This window comes from Chenopodium album, chromosome 20, assembly GCF_948465745.1.
Source record: "Chenopodium album chromosome 20, dcCheAlbu1.1, whole genome shotgun sequence".
In the NCBI taxonomy this organism is placed as follows: domain Eukaryota; kingdom Viridiplantae; phylum Streptophyta; class Magnoliopsida; order Caryophyllales; family Amaranthaceae; genus Chenopodium; species Chenopodium album.
Genome location: NC_137853.1, coordinates 8,673,638 through 8,698,818, shown reverse-complemented (window position 1 = coordinate 8,698,818; position 25,181 = coordinate 8,673,638). Strand labels below are relative to the sequence as shown.

The 25,181-nt window shown below is 33.9% G+C and overlaps 3 protein-coding genes across 4 annotated transcripts; all 3 read right to left on the bottom strand.

The window, feature by feature from the left end:
- Positions 1-249: 249 nt before the first annotated feature.
- LOC145598997 (chlorophyllase type 0-like) lies at positions 250-2,923 on the bottom strand. 2 transcript variants are annotated; one of them, XM_081655410.1, is made up of 3 exons: positions 2,484-2,923; positions 845-1,314; positions 612-746 (listed from the first exon to the last, which is right to left on the bottom strand). In XM_081655410.1, the coding sequence occupies exons 1-3, from the start codon at positions 2,802-2,804 to the stop codon at positions 719-721; spliced, it is 819 nt and encodes a 272-aa protein (XP_081511536.1). In that variant the 5' UTR covers positions 2,805-2,923; the 3' UTR covers positions 612-718. The 2 variants fall into 2 exon arrangements, with proteins under 2 accessions (XP_081511535.1, XP_081511536.1); XM_081655409.1 differs by having other exon boundaries at positions 250-1,314.
- A 7,583-nt stretch (positions 2,924-10,506) lies between these two features.
- Positions 10,507-14,204, bottom strand: LOC145598772 (chlorophyllase type 0-like). The gene is made up of 2 exons (XM_081655161.1): positions 13,842-14,204; positions 10,507-11,482 (listed from the first exon to the last, which is right to left on the bottom strand). The coding sequence occupies exons 1-2, from the start codon at positions 14,160-14,162 to the stop codon at positions 10,763-10,765; spliced, it is 1,041 nt and encodes a 346-aa protein (XP_081511287.1). The 5' UTR covers positions 14,163-14,204; the 3' UTR covers positions 10,507-10,762.
- Positions 14,205-15,658: 1,454 nt separating this feature from the next.
- On the bottom strand, positions 15,659-18,381 carry LOC145599491 (chlorophyllase type 0-like). The gene is made up of 3 exons (XM_081655862.1): positions 18,043-18,381; positions 17,180-17,511; positions 15,659-16,054 (listed from the first exon to the last, which is right to left on the bottom strand). The coding sequence occupies exons 1-3, from the start codon at positions 18,379-18,381 to the stop codon at positions 15,664-15,666; spliced, it is 1,062 nt and encodes a 353-aa protein (XP_081511988.1). The 3' UTR covers positions 15,659-15,663.
- Positions 18,382-25,181: the final 6,800 nt, after the last annotated feature.

Sequence of the window (25,181 nt, the reverse complement as noted above, 5' to 3'; positions counted from 1 at the left end):
CCATACATATAAATAAAGATTATTCTACTAAACCAATGTGACCACACTGTGTGGCTAGCTACATACAAGACTTACTCTTTTTGTAATAGAATGACTTTTAGTTTCTAATGATCCTTTAATGTGATACTAAGAGGTATATTAGACCGTGGATCTTACCTTATCATGTAGTTCTTTGGAAAAAAACAGAAATTAACATAAGTTATTAAAAACTAAATAATAAAATAAATTAAAAAGGTATCGAAAGGAAATTTATACTTAGTACATGACTACTTTTTTTTTTTTTTTTGACTACTTAGTACATGACTACTTGGTACGGAGTAATAAATAGTAAAAAAGTACTCGTACATTAGAAGCATAGTGATTGAAAACCACGTACAAGTATTAGAATAGATAATTTTAGCTGCCGGCCTTGATTATTGACATTGTAATTACACATACGCACTTAGTTATAAAGCAAATTACACCATCACTAATTACTTATTTAATACAGTATGTAGCTAATTTAAAACAAGACTGTACTACTGAGTAGTACATATATGACCTTAAGCAGCTAGCTAGCTAACATTATTATTAAGCTTGAGCATAACTTGCTACAAATCCTGGGTCGTACGCTTGCCGGTAGCCGTTCTTGTTATCGACGGAGACATCAGTAGGAAACGGCAGTCGTCCATTCAACAAGCCATCGTATTGCCCACCATCGTCGATGCCATAAGCATTGTCAAGAAATGCCACCATGATTCCACCAACTGTTTTTATCATCTTATCATTAGAGTCTGAACAATATTCACAAAATATTTTAGTAAACGGGAGTGTATAATCATCCAACATTTGCAAATGACCATACTTTGTTATAACAAAATGCGAACTTTTCTTGCACTCGTTGTAGAATTCCTTGTGGCTTAGACCGTTTGGGGCGCATGGAAAGTGGCCGTGATCACCCAAACCGGAGCCAATTACAGTAGTTGGAATTGATAAATTGAAAGAGTTGGGTTTGTTGGTTAGAACATAAGGATATGTTTGCCAATTATGACGGAATACTGATACTCCAGCAACAGGGTCTACACCAATCAGTGCTGAAAATGTAACTTGTAGTTTGATATTGGAGAAACCAAGTGCAAGAGCAAATGCTGACTTTCCACCTCTACTATGACCGGATATGGCGAGCTTGTCGAGATCACCTTCAACTCCGGTAACGTAATTTTGCAACACCATTGGAAGATGTATAGGCATCCAGTTTGCCACTTTTGCTGCCGTATCTATCTCAGGTTGTTGATTGAGTGATGTAAATATTGTAATAAGTGTAACAGGAGTTACCTGAAAATCATTATTCCCTCATATTTATTAATTCTTATACATTCATAAATCATATGCAGTTGTTTCAAAAAATTAATTCTAATTTGACAAAAACTAAAACGTTGATATTACTTGTATACATAATCTTTAATTTTTTTTTTTATTTTTTTTAGGTAAAATCGGTATAAACTACCTTTTTTGTCCGACTTTTTTAAAAAAATCACCTTTTAAATTTTATTTTTAACTAAACCACCTTTTAAGTACCTAAATTTTTTATTGCACCACCCCTATTTCAAATCTAACATATTGCATCTCAACCATGCATCCACTTCCAAATCATCAACCACAGCAAATCTTTCCCTTCCATATCAACCATCCACTTCAATTACCTCAATTTAGGTTTTGAGAATAAACAAATACTACAATTTAATTTTTGTAGCAAAATTAAGTGTGGTTTTTTAGAGCTTTACTCAATTTAGTCATGCATATATATAAAGGGGAGGGTCAAATGTTTTTGGAGGTGAACAAAATACATGATTTAGGAGCGAAAGTCACAAGTTGTGGGCCCCTTTGACGTCTTAGTTAATTTTTTCGTCATAATTTAAAATAGGGGTGGTGCAATTAAAAATTTAGGTACTTAAAAGGTGGTTTAATTAAAAAAAAAACATAAAAGGTGGTTTTTTCAAAAAAGTTGGACATAAAAGGTGGTTTTTACCAATTTTACCTTTTTTTTTTATTTTATTTTATTTTGAAAGAATCTTCTTGTCTTCTGTTTGCTTTAGTTGCAAAGAAAGAGAAATAAGCTAATTACTAAGCTCAGTGGCAGAGCCAGGATTTATAATTCGGGGGAATAAATTTTGGAGGTTAATGTTTTGGCAAAAATCTCAAGAAAAAAAAATTGATCACTTAAGTTGTTTAATATTTACTTGAAATCACTTACGCCAATTATTTCTATATGGCAAAAGAGGAGTAAAAAAGTTTAAATGTATATTAAGAAAATTATCCAACAATAATGAATAAATTTATGTTTGTAAACCCACTTTCAAGTTATGTAATCCCATAATTGATTAATACGAATTAATTAGGTTTTGACAGCCCTACTTGGGAAGGTAAGGATAGCATACATGCAAATATGCAATAATAATGGCAAATGAATTAAAAAATTAATCATAGGCCGGGTTGAAATTTACCTGAGGAGCTACGACGATGAAGCCATGTGAAGCGATATGATTAAAGAGTTGAGTATAGTATTTATTGGACAAGGCGAAGCCATGGATGAACAAGAGTACAGGGTAGTTTCCTGGTTTTATTGGTGAAACAATGAACAAAGGCACTGGAGTAGAATACTCAGTAGCATCTGGATAAAATGGTGTAACACTGAAATTTCCGATTACAAAAGAAGAATTGTCAGAAACAGAAACATAATGAGATTTAGTGCTACTGTCTAAGAATGTTTGAGCTTGGGAGGTGGCTAATAACACCCCTAAAGTAACCCAAAACAACTTAGCCATTTTTCTTTTTGGTATGTATTACAGTGTTTTTCAGGGCATGCAATACAAGGTTAGCGTTGCATTTTGAAATCTTCCTGTCACAAATTATCTTATCTATAGGCAATTGTAGCACTTTGGAGTCTTGCACTTTACCTATCACAAAATATGGTTACAGTTTATTATGTATGAATAGTTAAAAAGTCAAATTGTAGCTATTAATTAGAGACAAAGAAAAGAGTGAGGGATAGCTCAAGTGGTTAGAGGCTTAGAGCCTACCTCCCGGTTCCAAGAGGTCTTGGCCTGGGATCATCTCCCTTGCCCCTTGTGGGCTGTGGCTCTCTAAACACCAAAAATAAAATTAAAAATAGAGAGAAAGAAGATAAAATATAATGAAGACTATATATGGACAATCAATAATCTATCACTTCAGTTGTCTGGGTTAGGTTCGGTGAAATCGAGTTGGGTCTAATTTAAACTCGAGTCATGCTACATTCTTGTTCAAACAAGTCAATAACTGATTTTTTTTTCTTTGTCAAGTCAATTTTGAGTCAAGTCAGTTGGATAGGTTCTTGACACCTCCTCTAAATCTAAATAGAATTGTTGTATTCTCTTTGTTAAGTTGTTGTTCTAATTGCAATGTTAGATTTTTCAATACTTTTCATACACTCGCTCATATCATTTTAAAACTCTAGTACTACCTTTATTTCATAGTGCAAAAACTCAAAAAGTTGCAAGCTTTTTGGGACGAAAAGGAGTAATTATGTAGGATACGATTTTATTTGATTTGTTTTAATGAGGTCTTTAAAAAAACATCAGATTTTATAATTCTTAATACATAGTTAGAAATATCGTTAATGGTAAAAGATGGAATATTGATGAATATACATGTACAGTCAAAACAAGTACATGTATATCATATCACCAATACATTTATAAATATTAAAGGTTAGTCGTGTAGCCAGACCACAAAACTGTCATTTCAATTTTTCGAAAAGTGTAGCACCAGGCGATAACTATGCATAAACAAGTTGGCATAATGGCAATTAATTAAGTATGTTCGCGTTTTGTTTTTTTTTTTTTTTATACAAAGTTTATCATAGATTCATACTCCCTCATCCCTAATATTTGCACCATTGCAAAATTAGGTTAAACTTTAAATCTTTGACCATAAAATACTGTAAATTCATAAGAGATAATAAAATCATGTGAGATGTATGTTTGATGTGTCTGTATGTATATTTTATTAATATCTAATTTTTATAATTTTTACATATATGAAAATAGAGATAATATTATTTTAACATGTTTAAAGATTGTAAGAAATCAAATGAGATAAAATATTAGGTAACTAATAGATACTTGTCTTCTTGTAGGTGGTATTAAATTTGAACACATATCACGACATCTATATATAGCCAAAACAAGAAACACGTTGTTGTCTGGTTACTGTGGTACGATGTCAAATTTAATATTAGGATTATCTTATATATGATGTCAAAAAAAGGATACCTTATGTCCAAATTAATCCTTTAATACTACATCCGTTACACATTATTTGCAACGATTTGACATAAAGTAGAGAAGGAAAATGTCTAATCGTTGCAAATAATATGTAGCAGAGGTAGTATGTTCTTTTAGTACGTATACCTCCATTCGTATTTAATTGTAACGATGTAGATTTTGTGCTCCTAATTTCCTTCATTCTGTCATAACATATTCATTTCAGCTCAGTTCAATTCACCTCCAATCAGTTCACTTCAGTTCAATAAATGTGAACAGGTCCTAAGTGAAAACAAGGAATAATCTACTTTTAGAGCCTGTTCTCATTGACCGAACTGAGCTGAACTGAACTGCACTGAACTGAACTGAATATTTTGTAAAATAAGGAAATTAGGAGTTGAGCTGAACTGAACTGAACTGAATTTCAACGTAAGAGAACAGGGCTTACTATGTTAGTAATTTATTCATAAGAAAAAAAAAATAGTTTTGTAAAGTTGTAATTACTTGTTTGAATATTAATAATTATGTAGTTTATTTATATTCAATTTTTTTAATTTATTATTTATAATGGTATCATTGGTCGAAAATTAAAGATTTAGGGTGCGTTCTATTCACCTGATTTTTACTTATCTAAACTTATCTGATCTTATTTGTACTTATCTGAACTTATTATACTCCGTAACTTATTTTAGTTATACATTGAGCTTAGGTAGCTCTGATTAACCATTTTCCCAATTTATCTAGAACTTATATTTCCTGAACTTAACTACTTATTAACCGTTATATGAACCTATTTTTCCTGAAACAAGTGAAAATAAGGTGAACTGAACAAAGCCTAAGTGCATTGACAAACATGTAGTAAATAACGTTGTAGTTAAAACATAAAAGAACGGGAGAAGTACTCCCCTTCGTTCCACAATGATGTTCCTGTTTGGAATCTTTGACTTTTTTTAAGAAAGAGAGAATCTTCTAAATTTCTCTTAATCTATAAGAGTAAATATAGTCATGTGAGATTTAGTTTGATTCGTCTTGATGAGTAGATTATTAATATATAACTTTTATAATTTTTGCTAGTGTGAAATTAAAGATATTTGTGGTCAAGGATGGGTAAAATTTTGCATCGATTTGCGAAATAGGAACATCATTATGAAACGGAGGGAATACAATATTTGAAATTTCTTTAATGTACTTTGATAAGATAAGAGTAAAAAATTGTTTGAAATTTCATACCTCCTCCGTCGCTTTTTTACATTCATCCTTTCCTTTTTGGGTATTCCAAAATTACATTCTTCCTTTCCTTTTTTTGAAAGTTTTTCTTTTTTCCTTTTTTTTTTCCAAATATCTCAAATTATCCCTCTTTTTCTGTTTTGTAATTAATGCTCACTCTTATTTTCTCACTCCTCCTTCATCAATCTTTGTGCTTAAATTTAGATGAATATGATTGGTTCTTAATTTTCCAATAGGAGCATGTTATTGTTCCTTTTTTTTTGAAAGGATTGATGACATGGCATCATCAAATATTAATACATCTTTGTTTTACTCAAAGACATCATTTAATCTTTTGTCTTCCCATTGCGTTTTGTTTTGTTGTTATTTGTTTTATTCTTATTTCCTTAATTCCCGTGTAATTTTACAAACAGGAATGTAAAAAAGGACGGAGGGAGTACTTGATTATGTAAAACATGCATGCACTTTTAATATATTGAATGGAAATTATATAAAATTCATAATTAATGAAAATACATACTTTGTATTTCATATTTAAAAAAAAAAAAAATGTAACATTAGTTCTCACATAGTCAGTCACATTAGTTCTAATCCTTCTGCATAATCATAAAAAATTTAATTTAAAGACTATATAGTGTGAATAATACAAGCATAAAACTTCAAATATTGCAATTATGAGGGAGTAAGGTTCTTGTGTCATTATATCAATGTTAAATAATGTTCAATGTGAACTCTATCTCATACTCTTTAAGTCCTGCCCTTTTAAAAGCAACGGTGATGCACTGATGCAAGTCTCACTGTCCGTTAGATCAACAAAACCGTGATTCTCGTGGCCGGTGGCCTACCAATTCAAATAATTTCAATTGTACGAGAGATAAGAAAAGTTAACAAATTATCTTAACAATAATAAAAAAAATAAATAATAATAATTATGGTTTTTTCATCGGCATAGAAAAAAGGTCAAAAAAAGGGACCAGTTTTAAATGTGTGAAGTGTTATAGAGTATGTCTGTATGTATACCAGAGGCACAAAGATTTCTGATAGTTGTGTCTTTTTCAAAATTTGTTTCTAGTGTCTGTTGGCCCAAATCAGCCAGCTTGTTTGTGCATGAAAGTGTAATAATGTGATTGAGTGTGTTTATAGATACCTTGTATGTTACCCCAAATCAGCCAACTTACGTAATAAATGTGATCGAGTGTGTTTCTTATGTCTGTTGGCCCAAATCATCCAACTTGTGAAAATGCATACAAGTGTACAGTAGTAAATGTGATCCGAGCGTGTTTGTAGATAACTAGATACCCTGTTTGGTGAACATTGGAGTTTATTATACCTTGCTTGAATGGACAAATAGATCCTTGAAGACTTTGTATAAACTTTGGCTTGGCTGGACTCTAATACCATGTTAAATATGGATCTTGGCCCCACCCATGACGCATGTACAAATTAAGTGAGAGTTCACTTCACAAGTTCAAGGAGGTTACATCCTAATACCGTAATATGAAAACTAGCCTCTTATCATCATAATAAAGTTTTTAACTATTTTTTTCTTCTTAATGTGGGACGCTTACATGTTTTGTTTCAGAATTTTATGTTTCAATAATCAACACTCCCCCTCACATGTAAGGTCCCTTTTGTATCCGGTCACATGTGATGTTTCATGGGGCCATGGTGCATTTTCACACTCCCCCTCACATGGACCCATTTAATTTGACCTGGAGTACAATATAACCATTAAAGGTTCCAACCGTGAGCCTGACTATGATATTATGAAGAATTTGTATAAACTCTGGTCTTGCTTCTTTTATTAGCTTATCAATGAAAATATAGTGTTACAATATTCCTAAACCTAGAAAAAAATCATATGCTAGGAAACTAAAATATTCACTAAAATACATAATAATATCACGAATACTCGGTATATCCTAAAAAATATTCTACAAGATATATGTTTCTAGATATATTATACGGTATTATCTCAATAACACTTTAGACATATGTGGATTGGCACATATGCTAGGGCTGAGACTTATTATTGAAATTAGGAGAGTTGAACCTTTGGCTTTGGGTCATTTAATCACCAATCCAAATAGGCGTTTTGGACCCAAACATATAGTTATAATTAAAAAAAATTGGATTGCTAAACATCGCCATAAAAAATGATCACCACCGCCAACATTTGTCGTGATTGGACAACCATACCCTTACTACTTCACCACCCCAGCCTTATCCTCCCTAGCGACCTATCACTCCTTCTGACCAGCGACAACCACCACTACCCTAACCAATGACCCACCACTTCAATGACGACTCACCACCTTCCCTCGCTGGCGAGAAGGTGTTGGTTTTTTAATTTCCAGCAACCGCGGTAACCGGAGCCCATAATCGTATTGGGCTTCAATTATCGTGCTAGGTAAACGGTTTTGTTGGTTAATTGATTCAAACTTATTTGGAGTAATTTTAGGAATATTTATTTCTAGTATTTTTTCGTTAATGACTTAGTGGTCATAAGATCTAGTTGAGTTGTTAGTGGGCTAGTTAGTGGGTAAGTGTTAGTAGTGGTTTTCTAATATTTAGCTTTGTTAGTTATTATAGATTATCAAATATTTATCTCTCTTTATAGTTTCTACATGGTATTAGAGCTTCAGGTTAAATCTGACAAAAAAGAGAAAAGAAAGCGACGGAGAAAAAGAAGAAAAAAAAAAGAAGAAGAAAGAGAGTGTTAAAAAAAAATTCTTTAAGAGAAACAAGTTACACAACTTGATTTCATTGATTGTTTGTGAGCAGTATATAAGTTTTTTTTTTAAGAGAAATTTATTTTGTTAGTGAGTGGTTTTTGTATTTAACCATGGAAGTAATGAATGGTTTGGTGTGTTGGTCTTGCGGGGTCATGTAGAGAATGATATCATTACATGATATTATTCTTGATATGCAATTCATAGGCTAATTAATATCATACTCCATGCTATAAAGTTTAAGTTGATGGTTGAAGCACAGGAATATGTTTTATACTATATCACGCTTCCTCACATGAGAGCCCTTTAGGCTTGAAATGTGGATGCAGCATGAGCCCTCCGCATACGAAATATTTCACTTGAAAAGTTGAAGGGGGGGGGGGGGGGGAGGGGGGTGGATGAGATTCGAACCCGTGGCCTTTGTGTCACGTTGGCTTCAATACCATGTTATCTCAACATAGAAATATGTTTTATACTCTATCACATGTGATTATTTTCTTAGGCTTGTAATCTAGTAATCTACAGAGTATATAGCATGTAAATACAATCCATTTACTCTTACAGAATATGCTTGTGAGTTGTGACCCAATTGTACATACGTGCCCACTGAGCCACCAATCCATGCAAATATGAAGTATGTAACAGCCTTTGTAAAGCAGCTAAATCCACTTTGTATCACCTCGTTGACCACCCTCAAGCAATATCTAAGTTTCTACAACTCGTAGCTGTTTGGTCCATTTACTTATTACCTGATAAACTTATTATTATTATTATTATTATTATAAAAACTTACAAAGTCAATCAATTTACAAGAAATTAATGGGGAGCCGAGATACAATCTGGGCCCCACCCCTCTAGCTATAACGAACCCGATTCTGCTGAAGATGTGAGCAGCTGCACGAGCACCAATATTCTGAGTCTTAGCGAACGTCTGAACCCGCTTCAGCAACGCAATAACATCCTTCACTGATTCCCCCAACGAAGAAACGGAGAGAGGAAGAAAACTATAGCCAATAGCCCTGCAATGCGCCCCATACTTGTCCCGCTTCCGCTGAGCCGCCGCAGACACAACACGACCAGGAACGAAGTCAGATAACCCCGATTGTGTCAAAGGTGAAGACCCCATCAAGTCAACACATACATCAAGGCCTTTATCCCAGGAATAAAGCAACACATCTGCTGGTCGAAGAGCCCCGTCGTTCCCTCCAGTCAACCCAACATTAACCTCCTTTCGAGCAAAAATCCCAGACCGAAAACAAATATCAACAAGGGTGTCACGAACAACGTTGTGCTGATGTTTAATACCCAGCATCCCAGCACAAGACACTACATGATCCCCATAAATATCCCCATAAAAAACCCTTGAGTAAGTAGAACACGATGTTGAAATGGAGAACAAAGGAACACCCAACCTGTAGCAAAGAACACTACATTAAGTCTTACCATTCATAGTCTGACCCAAACTCGATATCGGGACCGTCTGCAACTAGGGCAAAGAGTGATCCCCTTATTGGGACTTCCATAAGGCAACTTGACACGCAGATAAAGAGAAAGTGGAATCCACAGATGCAGTGACTTTCGTGAAATATATATATGCGAATTTTTTCACGAGTCTAGGGGCAGCGATCTCACTAGGGCTACTTATAAGGTCAGTCTCCACAGTCCTGTTAAAAAAACTAAGAGTACAAACCTTTCCATCCACTAAGGTGTCACTAATAAGAGTGCCGTCATCTAAATACCAAGCCTACAAACACAAATAAAAAGAATCCCTGATTTTTTCAAATCTCTATCTTATTGCATTATTCAATTATTTTCTACATTTATAATGACATTTATTATCATGCATGCACGTAGTCAGTGTAAGGGTGCAGTGGCTTTTAATAGAGGAGGACCATTAGCTTTATTTTATAGCCATGCATGGTAAATTAAAGGTAAAGATATAGGATCATATTTGGCTATCATTCTCAATTTTGATTGTAGATTTTAATAATTGTATGCACATAAAAGGTACATATATAGTATCTTGTAAATTGTAATCATTGTATGCACATTAAAGCTATCATTCTCAGTGACGTTAGTGTGATAGCATCCAGCTATAATATCTCTTAAATTTGATGTCCAATAGTTAAAATATTATTCTTATATATATAGATCTGGTTGTACATAGAGGTAGATGCACTTAAAAGTATGTGAGACGAAAAGAGCGTATTATATAATCAGAAATAATTAGATTCGGTATTTGAGTACAATAAATAGAAGGGATATATTCTAACTTCACACACAGATTATATTATTTCATGCATAAAGCATTTGAAAGTCATGATTGGTTACATAATATGGCCTTGAAGGCCATTATTACTCAACCTAATACATGCAAGCCGTTCTTAATAAGCAAATCACATGTTACTAATTACTTATTAACTAGCTGAAACAAGACTAACGAGTAGTACGTTGTGAACTTGTGAAACATAGTACACGTACATCACATGAAACTATATAAGAAAGCTAATAAGCATTAAATTAAACTTGAGCATAAGTTGATGCAAACCCAAAGTTGATGCCTTTATCCTCAACAAAGAGGTTAGTAGGAGCCAAGGATGTATTAGCCATAATGGCGTAATATTGCCCTCCATCGTCTCGAAAATAGGCGTTAAGAAAGGCCACCAAGATTCCACCTAGTGTTCTTCTCATGGTAGCTTTCGGAACGTAACTTTGTGCACACATAAGTGACATAGAAACGGCTATAGGACTTAAGTAAAACTCATTTAACATTTCCATATGACCATACTTTGTTATCACAAAATGCGACGAATTTTCCTTACACTCGTCGTAAAATTGTTGATGGTTCACGTAATTTGGAGCACAAGAGATGGTGTGGTTACCCAATCCAGAGCCAATTACCGTGACTGGAATCGATAAATTAAACGAGTTGGGTTCGTAGGTTAGAACATACGGCAATGTTCGATCATCTACACGTCTACCAGCAACGGGGTCTACACCAATTAGTGCTGAAAATGTAACATCTAGCTTGATATTAGAAAAGCCAAGTGCAAGAGCAAATGCCGATTTTCCTCCTCTACTATGGCCGGATATTGCGATTTTTTCGAGATCACCTTCAACTCCGGCAACGTATCTTTGTAACACCACTTGTAGATATAGAGGCATCCAGTTTGCTACGGATGCTGCCATGTCTATCTCGTCTTGTTGACTAGGTAGTTTAGGCGGGAATATTCGGAATAACTGAAGAATGAATTTAAAATCATTAATTTATTGTCACTCAAATATAATTTAATAATGACAAAGATTAAGATTACGGTTACAATTTTTATAAACATGACACGATAGCAACTAGCAAGTACTCACATAATCACATACGTTAATACGTATGTTGTTTTTTTTTAAAAAAAAACATACGTGTGTTGTTAGATTTTGTGCATCACATATTGACAAGCATGCATAGTAATTAAGAGGGGTTTTTAGTGATGATAATTAAATGAATTGAGTTTGTAAAGTACAAAAAGTGGATTAAAGGAGTACAAATGATGATATGAAGTACATAAACTATGCATGCCCTTTTTTCTAGCAATATTTATATAATTATAGAAAAGGATACGTTGGTCATTATACCGTCTTAAAGCTCTTAACCCATGCTCTGGTCAGTGGTCAACGAAACAACATATGTTGTGACTTGTGGGTCTTGTGACCACTAGAACATATTATAATGACCATCATGCCCCTCTTTAATGTGTAATTAGAGAACTATATAACGGATTAAAGTAACGATAGTACGTTACAAAAATCACTTAAATCAACAATTATTAATACAAGTATATAATTTAGTATTATCTATTTGAAGCAATTATCAATAATAAAATATCTACAATAAAATACTTCCTCCATTCTATTAATATTGCAACAAGGAGGAAATTACGCATCCCAAAGCACATTTTATATGCTAAATATCTATAATTATGTAAGAGTAAAAATTATAAAAAGTTGATATTGTGAAAGTATTTTGATAACACATTTATATACTCATTGTTATATGTTATATTTGAGTGTTTCTATCATATTTTCTCTATATATTTAATCTTTTAGAGCTATATTTCTTTATATTTCGATGTTGCTCTCCTCGTGCTCTCTTTCTTTATTTTGTAGGATTTACGCGTAAAAGAGCACCTTTGCAAGCTAAGTGAGCTAGGAGCGTGTAGGAGATTACGAGCCCAACATCATATGGTCATATTCCAAGCTTGAAGTTGTTTTCGAAGGAGTATTGTGTAGAAATTGCCTAGCCTTGGCCTGGTCGTGGCTTATTGCATTAAGCTTTGGCCTGGTCGTGGCTCCTCCTTTTATGCCCAAGAGAAGCCTACCAAGATCAGTAGACACCACGGGTTGGCCGTGGCAAAGTCCTAGCAGCTTTGGCTAACCCGTGGCTATCACCTGATGAAGCATCGAAGCCAAGTTTGAGGCGGTTTGGAAGACCTATTTTAGGAAACTTCTTAACTTATTCCTAGGGATATAAATAGGCTTTGGTTAGGCATATTAGATCACTTTTTTGGACTCGTTAAATTGAGTTGAAGAATTCTACAATTCCCTTCAATTTTAGATTTACTTTGTTCAAGATTTCATCTTCAATTCCATTAATTCAAGTATTTCTTCTTTCCTATATTATTATGTCTTTTGATTATTTTGTTAATTTAATTATGAGTGAGTAGATTTATATTCTAGGGTTAGGTTAAACCCTAGTTATGAGTAATGCATGATTTCCCCCAATTCCTTATTTAATTAGATTAATTGCTTTGCTTATTGAATTGTGCTAATTTATCAATGTTAGGTTAGACGTAATTTGATATTGATTGAACCAAGTATCTTATTTATCAATGAAAGTTGAGATTAGATGGTTTTATTAAATTCAATAAGGGCATGAAATTCTCCATGGAAATAGGTAGGATGAATTGCTAGGATTGTATGGATGTTGAGTTTAATGTCTCTAAATTGCATGACACCATGGAAATAGGTTTGATTGGATTTTAGAGAAGCCATAAATACTCGGAAGGGGTTTATTGGTATTTTCAAGGGCACGTCCTTCCTTTGAGTATTATTATTTTGATTAATTGGGGTAGGGATTTATCTTTGCATTATTCATACTAGTGGTGATACTTAACTCTGGATGTTTTTATTAATTGAATTATTTCATCTTGATTCTTCTTGTTTATTTTGTTTAGAATTAGATTAGTTGAATATCACTATTGATTGGTTACTTGCTTAGTAGTTACTTGAGTCTAATTAATTAGTTGAACCATAGTCTCTTGGGATCCGACCCTTACTTGCCTGTCTACATAGTAGTGGTCTTGTTAGGTTATTTTTGTTAGGTACGCGACACGCCTATCATATTTTATGAGACGAATCCAATAAGATCCCACATGAATATATTTTGTTTAACATATAAATCTATATTATATGGTCAAATAAGAGTGATGAATAGTGCAAAAAGTCCATTGTTGCAATATTAATAGAACGGAGGAAGTAGAAATTAGGTGAAAATATCAAGCTAGCGCGTAAGAAAATGAAAAGCACATGTAATAAGTTTATGATTTACCTTAGGAGCAACGACGATGAAGCCATGAGAAGCAATATATTTAAAAAATTCAGAGTAGTCTTCATTAGAAAGCATGGTGCCATGAATAAACAATATAACAGGATAAACTCCTGCTTCTTTAGGTGAAAAAATGATCAAAGGCTCTGGAGCAGAAAATTCATATTTTTCCACCTTAATTGGTTTATCTGTCACTTGAAAATTACCCTTTTGGAAAACAGTAATTTTTTCAGAATTATGTTTTTCTAATAATGTTGGGAAAGTTTGAGCTTGGGAGTGAACAAAGCTGAACACCCCAAAAATTAACAATAATAACTTTGCCATTTTATTAATTATCTAGCTATATCTTATATGGTTGAGGATTATACTTTGCATGAACCATCATATATATAGCACCTAAAAGTCTCCTATTTTAATATTTTTAATATTATATTAATAAGAAAGACATGTAATTTCAAAAGTACTTTATGTAAAAATAAAAATAAAAAAAAAAAGTTTGAAATAATAGAACCTCTTTTCTTTTAGGGGCTAAGGTGACCATACTTTTGTTCCACAACGGTTGCTATGCATGTTATCGCAATCTTTTTACAACCCGAAAAAATTAATGCAGTCTAAAGAGAGAAAGAAAGAGACCCAATTTCTTAATGTATGTTATTTTTAAATAAGTTGAAATGATGAACAAATAAAAATGAAGGATGTAGATGATGCTATCGAATACGTGAAATCCAAATTATTGTATGGAGAAAATTAAAAGAGGTGGTATGAGAGTATGAGACTGATTAGTGATTGTAATGCAACATCATATTTATCCATTATTAATGCATGATAATGATTTACTTAACGTTTTGTGGAGGTGTAAAACCATCCGTTACGTAAAATACTAAAATGATGATCTAAATGTGTCCATGACAAGACCCATGAAAGATCCATCTAAGAGCCCAAAAAAAAAAAAAAAAAAAGAAGACTTTATAGAAGAAATCAATGTTTGGTTTTTGCCACCATACAAATTTTTTAAAAGTTGAAGGCAATTATTTAGAATTTTCCAATTAAAATTGTTAGAATTAGATATATGATGGAAAAAATTAATATCAAATGATAACACATTTCATGTAGATATGATTATGCATCTTTTTTGGTTTTAACTCATCAATCAAACAAGTGAAAATGTTTTTCTCTTTGTTGTTGTCCCAGTGTATGTTGTCCTATTCAGCTAACTTTCAGTGATCTAATTAACCAATATGATTTTATTATTAGAACTTATTTTAATTGAAAAATCATCTCTGATAACCTATAACCATATATGATATACTTTTAAATGATAATTGATACAAATATGATATAATTGCATCACAGACGCACCACAAATCTTTATCAATCGACATTAATTTTGAGTGATTACAAAAAGAAACACATCTATTAGCATAACAGTATTTGTAGACTTGTAGTGATTGACTAGTTTTATGTAAGACTTTTTAATAACATAATCAGCCACCCACATCTATATATGCTTAAAACGTATGTGCCATGAAATAAATCGGGGTGGATCAAGCGAAAAAGTATAAAAATCATCACGATTTTTTTAGTAAAGAGTATGCATATATGGAAGTTTGTAAAATTATACAACAAAATGAAATGACACAATTCAATTCATGATAAATTATTTGAGTTGGTAGGCTAGCTTGTAATCCTTAGAAAGAAAATTTTTAACGTTGATGTGTTTATGACTATATAATTGACAAAATAATTACATCAACACTACTAATTATTTTGTTACAAGTAGGGCAAAAGACAGCAACACGCATCACATACCATATGACCATATCCATTAAACTTGATCATAATTTCCTGGAAACCTAATGTTGCCCTTATTTTGGACGTAAAGATTAGTAGGAGCCAAAGAAGGATTAGCCAAAATGGCTAAATACTGTCCCCTTTCATCTCCAAAATACGCGTCAAGAAAATCCACCATAATCCCACCTAGTGTTCTTCTCATCGTACTTTTAAGACCACTCCCGGATTTACACACAAGTGACACAGCACCTGCAACTGGATCATACACGGAATCATTCAACATTTGCATATGACCATAGTCCGTGATCACAAAGTGTGAACTTTCCTTGCACTCGTCGAAAAATTGTTGATGATTCACTAAATTTGGGGCACAAGGTTGAAGGAAGAAGTTGGATTGGTTACCATATCCGGTGCCAATTGTTGTTGTTGGAATATTTGCTTCAAATTGTTAGTGGTTAGTTAGCTCCTAATGTTAGTGGAGTCATAATAGTAGTGGGTTAGTTTAGTGGGGGTTAATGTTAGCATGATCAATGATCATGGGATTATGTTCCTTATGTTTGAGTAATATTTTGCACTATATATATGTTGCAATGTAGTACAATTTTTAAATGGATTGAATACAACTTTTATTATTCTTTCCCTTCTCTCATCTCTATTTTATTATTTCAACATGGTATAAGAGCTTCAGGTTAGATCTGAGATAAGAGGAAAAAAAAAAAGGGAAGGGAAGGAAAAGAGATGAAGAAAAAGAAGAAAAGAGAGAGAGAGAGAGAGAGAGAGAGAGAGAGAGAGTATTAAAAAAAATATCGAGTAAGGAGACAAGCAACGCAGCTTGATCTCATTGTTTGAGAGCAATATTTTGTTTTCGAGTGAAATATTTTTGTGAGTATTTTTTTTGTGTGTTTAACCATGGAAGTAATGGTTAGTGTGGTGTGTTGATGGGTTCACTTTTAGCCCATGAAGGTGTGAAAGTCGTAATCAAGGTGACATGGTCAATTGGAGGACAATGTCAAAGAGAGTTAATGGAGAGATGTGCTCCATTGAATGTAAGTTGATGATAATGTGCATCAACAAGATCAAGTAATTGATGAGAAGTGCATCAATAAAAAAATGTCGAGGATTAGTTGTGCGGAGAGAAGTGCTCCGAGAATATCATGTTGGTGATAATGTGCACCATCAAAATTGTGTGGGTGATGAGATGTGCATCACAAAATGCTGTAAAAGCAAAAGAAAATTTCGTCGAGATCAGGCATGAAAATCGAATAGTCATTGTAATCCAATTTGAAGCAAGGGGGTGTGTTGGAATATTTGCTTCAAATTGTTAGTGGTTAGTTAGCTCCTAATGTTAGTGGAGTCATAATAGTAGTGGGTTAGTTTAGTGGGGGTTAATGTTAGCATGATCAATGATCATGGGATTATGTTCCTTATGTTTGAGTAATATTTTGCACTATATATATGTTGCAATGTAGTACAATTTTTAAATGGATTGAATACAACTTTTATTATTCTTTCCCTTATCTCATCTCTATTTTATTATTTCAACAGTTGTGACAGGAATTGATAAGTTAAACGAGTTTGGTACGTACGTTAGAATGTATGGTTGTGTACGGTCATTTTTGCTAGACCCGGCGACTGGGTCTATGCCAATAAGTGCTGAAATTTTGACTGATAGTTTTGTTTTGGAGAAACCAAGTGCAAGAGCAAATGCTGATTTTCCTCCTCTACTATGACCGGATATTGCTAGTTTGTATAGATCGCCTTCCACTCTTTTGTCAACACGTGTTTGTAACACGTCTTGTAGATTTGAAGGTAGCCAGTTTGCTATTGAAGCTGCCATTTCTATCTCATCTTCTTGACTAGGGAAGTAGATTATTGAGAAGAGCTGTGGAATTAAGGAAAAAAAAAGGGGAGATCGATTATGTCCACACAATAAGTATTAAAGTATATACATGTTCATATACAAATCGTATTAATATGACCCTTACTTAGCATAACAAAATTATTATAAATTTTGAACACCCAGCTCGATATCCATTTTACTCCTGATTATACCTACAATTAGGTGCATCTAAGGGATTTTTTTTGTTGTTTAATAATTAGATAAGCGAGGTTGCAGAAGTAGATTTTCATATATATGATGAAATTCCATAATTTCTCATGACATCCCAAAGCAATATACGACGTGCTACTAATTGAGTACCGTATGACATATATCCATTGAAAATGCATGTTAGTTATAGGGCATGCATGCAAATAAAATTATCTAGTACATAAAATTAATTAGGATATACACTCTTGACCTCCAAGAAAATTACTACGTAACCATTAATTAACATAACCGTTATGGAAGTATATGAAGGAAGAAATACATAGCTACCTAGCTATATGGAATAACTTGTTAGTTGTTACGTACCTTGGGAGCAACTACAATGAAGCCATGAGAAGCAAAATGTTGAAAGAGATCAGAATAATCTTCATTAGAAATAAGCGTTCCATGGATAAACAAGAGTACTGGATACGATCCCGGTTCTTTAGGTGAAACAACTAGCAAAGGCTCCGGAGCATTAAACTCCGATTTTCCTACCTTAATAGGTTTAGCCAACTCAAATTTTCCATTTTCAAAAATAGTAATATCTTCAGAAATGGAGTTATGATGAGAACTACTCCTTTCTAAGATTTTTGGCAAATTTTGTGCTTCTGAGTGGTAAATTGTGGCTAACAACCCTAGAATCAAAACTGTTATGACGGCCATATGTTTGAACTTTGAAAGAGTTAGAGTTGTACAACTTTAATTTGGGTTGTAACTTGTTAAATATTATTACATGCATGCATGAACTAAGTTTATTATAAAGTAGGACTCTAAGACGGCTAAGAGTCTGGGACTCCCTCTATTATTTTTCAATTGATTGCATGGTAGAAAAGGACTCATTGATTATTACTACAAGAAAAGAGCCCATCAAAAACGGAAAGTCTCGTTGTAAATCCATCGTAAAAGATCATTTATGACACGATTTTCCGTTGCAAGCCCGTCCTAAAAGGAGGCTGTCATAGAATACTTTTGCAAAGCCATCCTATACGCAGCACGCCTTGCTCGAAGCCACGGTCGATCTCAAAGAAGTCATTTTTGATTTAGATTGCAGCAGCATCGTCTCTAGGCTCACAAAGGCTTCCATCTTCCTCTCTGATTTGGATTCTCTGCTAGAAGATGTTCTAGATGTGTGTTCTTATTTCTCTAGTGCTTCCTGGTCACATGTAAAACGGGAAGGAAATTTCGTTGCCCACTTATGTCTTTTAGTTACTTATGGTACGGTCTTGATTATGTTTGGTCTGACCATTGTCCTAGCGAAATTGCTCCGTTAGGGGTGCTAATCGAGTAGAGCAACTTGCGAGCAACTCGAGCTCGACTCGGTCAAAACTTGGCTAGATTTGCTCGACTCGATATGTTAACGAGCACGAGTTGAACAAGCTCTAACTCAGCTCGATAAGCTCGTGAGCAACTTGATAATAAATTTAATTAATACTACCTCCGTCCCCTTTTGATAGTCCCTTATGGGCATTTTTCACGGGAATTAATAAACATAAATAAGAATAGTAAAATTACATGAAAAAGTAAATTGACATTGAGTATGTAAAAAAGTAGAGAGAGAAAGTAATAAAAGTACATGGAAAAACAAAATTTATATGGGAAATTTAAATTTGCACAAGTATTGTTGCAAATTGGAGGAAATTTTGGTAAAAAATTAATAATAATGGTTGTTGAGAAAAGCAAATGGGGTGAACATTTTGGGACTAAAATTTGTCCATAAGGGACTATCACAAGGGGACGGAGGGAGTAAATAATTTACAAATAAAGTTACCATAGTTTAAAATTTTTGACACGTGGAGTTAATTGATATTATTAAAAAAAAAACAATAAATCTTTAATAATAAACAAACAAAAAAGAAAATAATATAAATTGAAAATAATAATAATAAAGGTCTATAATTTTCGAAGGATCAAAACCTTAACGAGCATATCGTGAGCTACTTGACTCGACTTGAAACTTTAAAGAGCATGAGTTGAGTAGGTTTTATTAACTCAAAACTTTACCGAGCACAAACTGAGTAAAGTTTTCAAGTCGAGTCGAGCATCGCACCCCAGCTCGTGATCGACTCACTCGATTAGCACCCCTATGCTCCGTATATACCATCGGACAAATCGTCCTTAGTTAATTCATTAATAAAGCTTATGCTTTTCAAAAAAAAAATAATAAAATAAAAACAAAAATAAAAATTCTTATTCCTAATTTCTCACATACCAGACATATTATAGTTAAATTCAAATGTAAATTTAACAAACATAAAATTAAGTCAAAGTGTGGCGATTAAATTGAGAAGATACGAAATGTGGGTATACATTAATAGACTAATAGCCACCCAGTTGATTTTGATTGGTGGATGTTAAATACTAAGTACCAAAGTGGTGAAATTCAAGTTGTTACGTTTGACCTTAATAACGCTAGCTCCCAAAATCCAAAACAAGCAGCGTTAGACTTGTACTCGTAACTGTTAGTCTGTTAAGGCGGCAAGCCTTGCTACAAATCTACAATGCAAGTACAAACTATACGTAGTATTGTATTGATCTTGCAAGCTTTATTTCTAGATTGATTAATTATACCACTTTCTTCAACGTCTAAGCGTACAAAGCCTTAAGGTGGCAAACTAATACGAGTAGATCAGAGTACATTGACAACGATTAACATGCTACGACGAGTATAGATTATTGGAATTTGGAAGTATAGACCGGGGCAATAAGTCAATAACAACGCATGCATGTTGGAATATTTGCTTGAAATTGTGTTAGTGGTTAGTTAAATCATAGATATATAATATGTACTTTGTACTTTGTACTTTGTAAGACTGTTATGTTTTCTTACAAACCTTTAAATTTAGTTTCTCTATATTTTTTACAATTTTTGATAACAATAATTAAGGGTTTGTTCTGATTGACTGAACTGAACTTAATGGAGCTGAACTGAACTGAATTGAATTGAACTAAACTTATTGGAGTTGGACTGAATTGAACTGAAAATAAGCTGAAGAGAACAAGCCCTAAATATATTACTCTGTATATGGCAATTTGGCATTTGTATATAATTTCAAGATATTACTCTGTACAGGCAAATTGGCATTTGCATTTATATTTAAAAAAGCATGTTAATGATCCGAGTGAAATGGTAAAAACATTACAGTAGTAACTATTGGTATGAATAAATTTATTAAAATCAACGATAAAAAAAGTGGGAGAAGTACTTGCGCATAGGTGCTGCGCAACTTGCAACTATATGATGTAAATATTGACTTATGTATTAGCTTAGGTAATACAAAATTGTTAGTGTCGATCAATTTGGGGAAAAATATACAGAAGAAATCTAGTGAGAGAAAAACTAAGAGAAGGAAAGAGAGAGAGATTTTTTTATTATCTGTAATAATGAAAAATTACAGTAGGAGGAGTATTTATATCTCATTAATACAAGCAACAGAAAAATAATTAGCTAGGCCCACTGTAACTAATTCCTGCCAGCTGTGCTTGCTGACGTGGCAACGCACTAACATCTTCACTATTCTTCACACCCCCCCGCAAGCTGGAAGCTGATTGAAGCATTCCCAGCTTGGACAAAAGCTCATTAAATTGAGCAGAAGGAAGGACCTTAGTAAACAAATCAGCTAGCTGAACTTTGGTAGGCAAATAGCACAACTGAATCAGACCTTCCATTACTTTATCTCTTGTAAAGTGGCAGTCGATTTCAATATGTTTGGTTCTGTCATGAAAGACAGGATTCTTAGCAATATAAATTGCTGACTGATTATCACAGTGCAATGTGACAGGCCTTAAACCTTGAACACCCAGCTCCTCAAGGATCCTGACTAACCAAGTAATTTCAGAGGCTGCATGTGACATAGCCCTGTACTCTGCCTCAGAAGAACTTTTAGACACAATAGGCTGTTTCTTTGACTTCCATGAGATTGGAGAATTACCAAACATCATCAAGTAACCAGTAATGGACCTCCTTGAATCTGCACAAGCTCCCCAATCTGAATCTGAAAAAGCTTGTAACTTAAGCTCATTAGAACCTCTTAACAGCAAACCTTGACCTTCTATCCCAGCTAAATATCTCAGAGTATGATGTAATGCAGCAACATGAGAAGTCCTTGGATCATGCAAAAACTGACTAAGAGCCTGGACAGTGAAAGACAGATCAGGCCTAGTGTTGGTTAAAAAATTCAATTTACCAACTAGGCATCTGTAGTAAGCAGGATCAGGAATAGGATCTCCATCTAAAGCTGTCAATTTCAGATTTAAAGGTAAAGGAGTAACAGCAACTTTAGACAAATCTATATCAGAATGCTGTAACAATTCCTTTGTAAACTTCTTCTGAGTCATAATAAAACCTTCTGCAGATCTTGATACTTCAATACCTAAGAAGTAATTGACTTCCCCTAGATCCTTTATGCTGAAAACATTGTGAAGGTGAGCTTTGAGGTCTTGCATACCTTTCTCATCTGATCCTGTGACCAGAATATCATCTACATAGACAGCCACCAAAGTCAAACTATCTGATGTTCTTCTGATGAAAAGGGGGTAATCATTTTTTGATTGAACAAAACCCTGAAATTGCAACTCATGAACCAATTTAGCAAACCATTGTCTGGATGCTTGCTTCAGACCATATAAAGACTTCTTAAGCTTACAGACATAGCCCTTAGGAACATCTAAACCCTCAGGAGCCTTCATATAAACTTCCTCAAAGAGATCTCCATGTAAAAATGCATTGTTTATGTCTAATTGGAACACTTTCCAATCCTTAGAAGCAGCTAGAGAGAGTAAACACCTAACAGTTGCCATCTTAACAACTGGAGAGAAGGTTTCTTGGTAGTCAATACCATATTTCTGTGTAAATCCTTTAGCTACAAGTCTGGCTTTAAACCTTTCTATACTGCCATCTGCCTTTCTCTTGATTTTGAACACCCATTTGCACCCTATTGCTTTCTTTCCAGCAAGGAGAACAACAACATCCCAGGTATTATTGTCTTTCAAAGCTGTCAACTCTTTATCCATAGCCATGAGCCAATCTGAGGACTTTGAAGCTTCACTATAAGAAATTGGTTCTGTAAGATCATTGAAACTAGCCACCAAACTCTTATGTTCATCAGAAACATTCTGATAAGTCACCATATTACACCAATGCTCAGTTGGTTTAGTTGGTTTAGTAGCTGCCAGAGTACATACATAATTCTTGTGCCAAAATGGAGCTTTAACAGGTCTTGTAGACTTTCTTATGTCAACCACAGGTTGAGTAATCTGAGAAGATTGTGAAGAAGTAGAAGATTGAGTATGAATTTGAGAAGAATGAGAATGTGTTTGGGAAGAATGAGAATGTGTTTGAGAAGAATCAGAAGAAATAGAATTAGCAGAATCTGATTGAAAAAGAAAAACATCAGGAATATTGTCTGATGTAATCTTGTCAGGAAGTGTTTCAGAAGGAAGAAAAATGGGAAAAGAGGTAGATTTAGGAGAAGAAGAAGAAGGATTGATATGAAATGGGAAATGTTTTTCATAGAAAACCACATCTCTTGACACACCCACTGCTCTAGTAGACTGATTCATAACTTTATAGCCTTTTTGTGTGGTTGAATATCCCAAAAAAATATGTGGTTCTGCCCTACTGTCAAACTTACTCCTATTTTGCTTAGGAGTAGACACAAAACATAAACACCCAAACACTCTTAAGTGTGAAATATCAGGTTTTTTATTATGTATCCTCTCAAACGGTGACACATTCCCCAAACATTGAAGAGGCATTCTATTAATAACATAGGCTGCACATAATACACATTCACCCCAAAACTGTGCAGGAACATTAGATTGAAAAAACAAAGCTCTAGCTGTCTCAAGTAAGTGTTTGTGTTTCCTCTCAACTACCCCATTTTGTTGTGGAGTATCAATACAGCTAGTTTGATGCAAAATACCTCTTTTTGAAAATAATTTTTTAGCATCTCCTTCACACAACTCAAGAGCATTGTCTGACCTCACACATTCAACTACAGATTTATACTGATTTTCTATGAAAGCAAAGAAAGATTCAAGAACAGGAACAGAATCAGATTTATATTTCAACAAGTGAACCCAGGTACATCTTGAGTAATCATCAACAATGGTAAGGAAAATAGAACATTTATTGTAAGTTTGTATCCTATGTGGACCCCATAGATCTATATGTAACAACTGAAAGGGTCTAACTGTCTTTATTGAACTATCAGAAAAAGACAACCTATGTTGTTTAGCCATAGGACAAACTTGACAGAAAGAAGAGTTTATTTTATTGAGACTAGAATCAACTAGTTTAAGCTTGGAAAAAGGAATATGCCCCATCCTAAGATGTATGAGCTTGGCTTGATCATCTGCAGAGGAAGAATTGGAAGAAACTGCAGATGCAACACCCTCATTATTGAGTCTGGAAAGAAAAGATGATTGTTCTGTAGCCCTGGCAGGAGTGCAATAAAGGCCATTCTTCTTATCACCAAGATGCATTCTCATTGAATGATCCTGAACAAAGCATTTATCAGTTGTAAAAACCACTTCACAATTCAAATCTTCACAAAGTTTAGGAACTGACACCAGATTAAACTTAAACTTTGGTACAAACAAAACTCCAGTCAACTGTATCCCATTTAAGACAACTGTTCCTATATGTGTAACAACTACCTTGCTACCATCTGGAATTGTAATTTGATGATCACCAGGTGGAATATTATCATAAGAAGAGAAATATTTCAGATCACAAGCAATGTGATCTGTTGCTCCACTGTCTATAACCCAATCAGAATGAAAGGCTGAAAACAAACAAATTTTACCTGCTATGAATGCAGTTGAGTTGTTGTCAACAGCATCACTTGCAGAACTTGAATTCTGTAACTCAGACTGAAGCCCTGACACTTTCTCCATCTCATCTAGAAACTGATTGTACTGTTCTCTTGTAAAAGAAGCTGTAACATGATCTGAATCTAGATTATCTTCAACTTGAGCAAAATTAGCAAACCTCTTCCCACTATTATTGTTTCCTCTGTTGTTGTTTCTGAAATCTTGAGGATATCCATGAACCTTAAAACATCTATCAATAGTGTGACCTCCAATCTTACAATGATCACAAAAGATCTGAGATCTTCTCTGCTCATAAGGATAACCTGTTCTTCCTCTACCCCTATCAGCATATCCTCCTCTTGCAAAATTATTAGAATTAGAACTTTGACCTCTAAACCTTTGCTCTCCATAACTTCTTCTATCAGCTGCAAAGGCATGAGAATCAGCAGAAACTTGCATACCAGTCACTACAGACTTGTGTCTTTCTTCTTGAATCAAAAGTCTATAAGCATGAGTAACAGCAACCAAAGGCTGCATTAACAGAATATTTCCTCTCACCATAGCAAACTGTTCATTCAACTTCATCAAGAATTGGATCAATCTTTGGTTATCCCTTTGTTTCACCAGCTTTTGTGTAAGATTACACACAC

Coding starts and splice junctions, on each gene's coding strand:
- LOC145598772 (XM_081655161.1), bottom strand. CDS start 14,162: ATGGCAAAGTTATTATTGTTAATTTTTGGGGTGTTCAGCTTTGTTCAC. Junction 11,483..13,841: donor TCATCGTCGTTGCTCCTAAG/GTAAATCATAAA, acceptor TTCATTCTTCAG/TTATTCCGAATATTCCCGCC.
- LOC145599491 (XM_081655862.1), bottom strand. CDS start 18,381: ATGGCCGTCATAACAGTTTTGATTCTAGGGTTGTTAGCCACAATTTAC. Junction 17,512..18,042: donor TCATTGTAGTTGCTCCCAAG/GTACGTAACAAC, acceptor TTAATTCCACAG/CTCTTCTCAATAATCTACTT. Junction 16,055..17,179: donor TTTAACTTATCAATTCCTGT/CACAACTGTTGA, acceptor AAATATTCCAAC/AACAACAATTGGCACCGGAT.
- LOC145598997 (XM_081655409.1), bottom strand. CDS start 2,804: ATGGCTAAGTTGTTTTGGGTTACTTTAGGGGTGTTATTAGCCACCTCC. Junction 1,315..2,483: donor TCATCGTCGTAGCTCCTCAG/GTAAATTTCAAC, acceptor AATGATTTTCAG/GTAACTCCTGTTACACTTAT.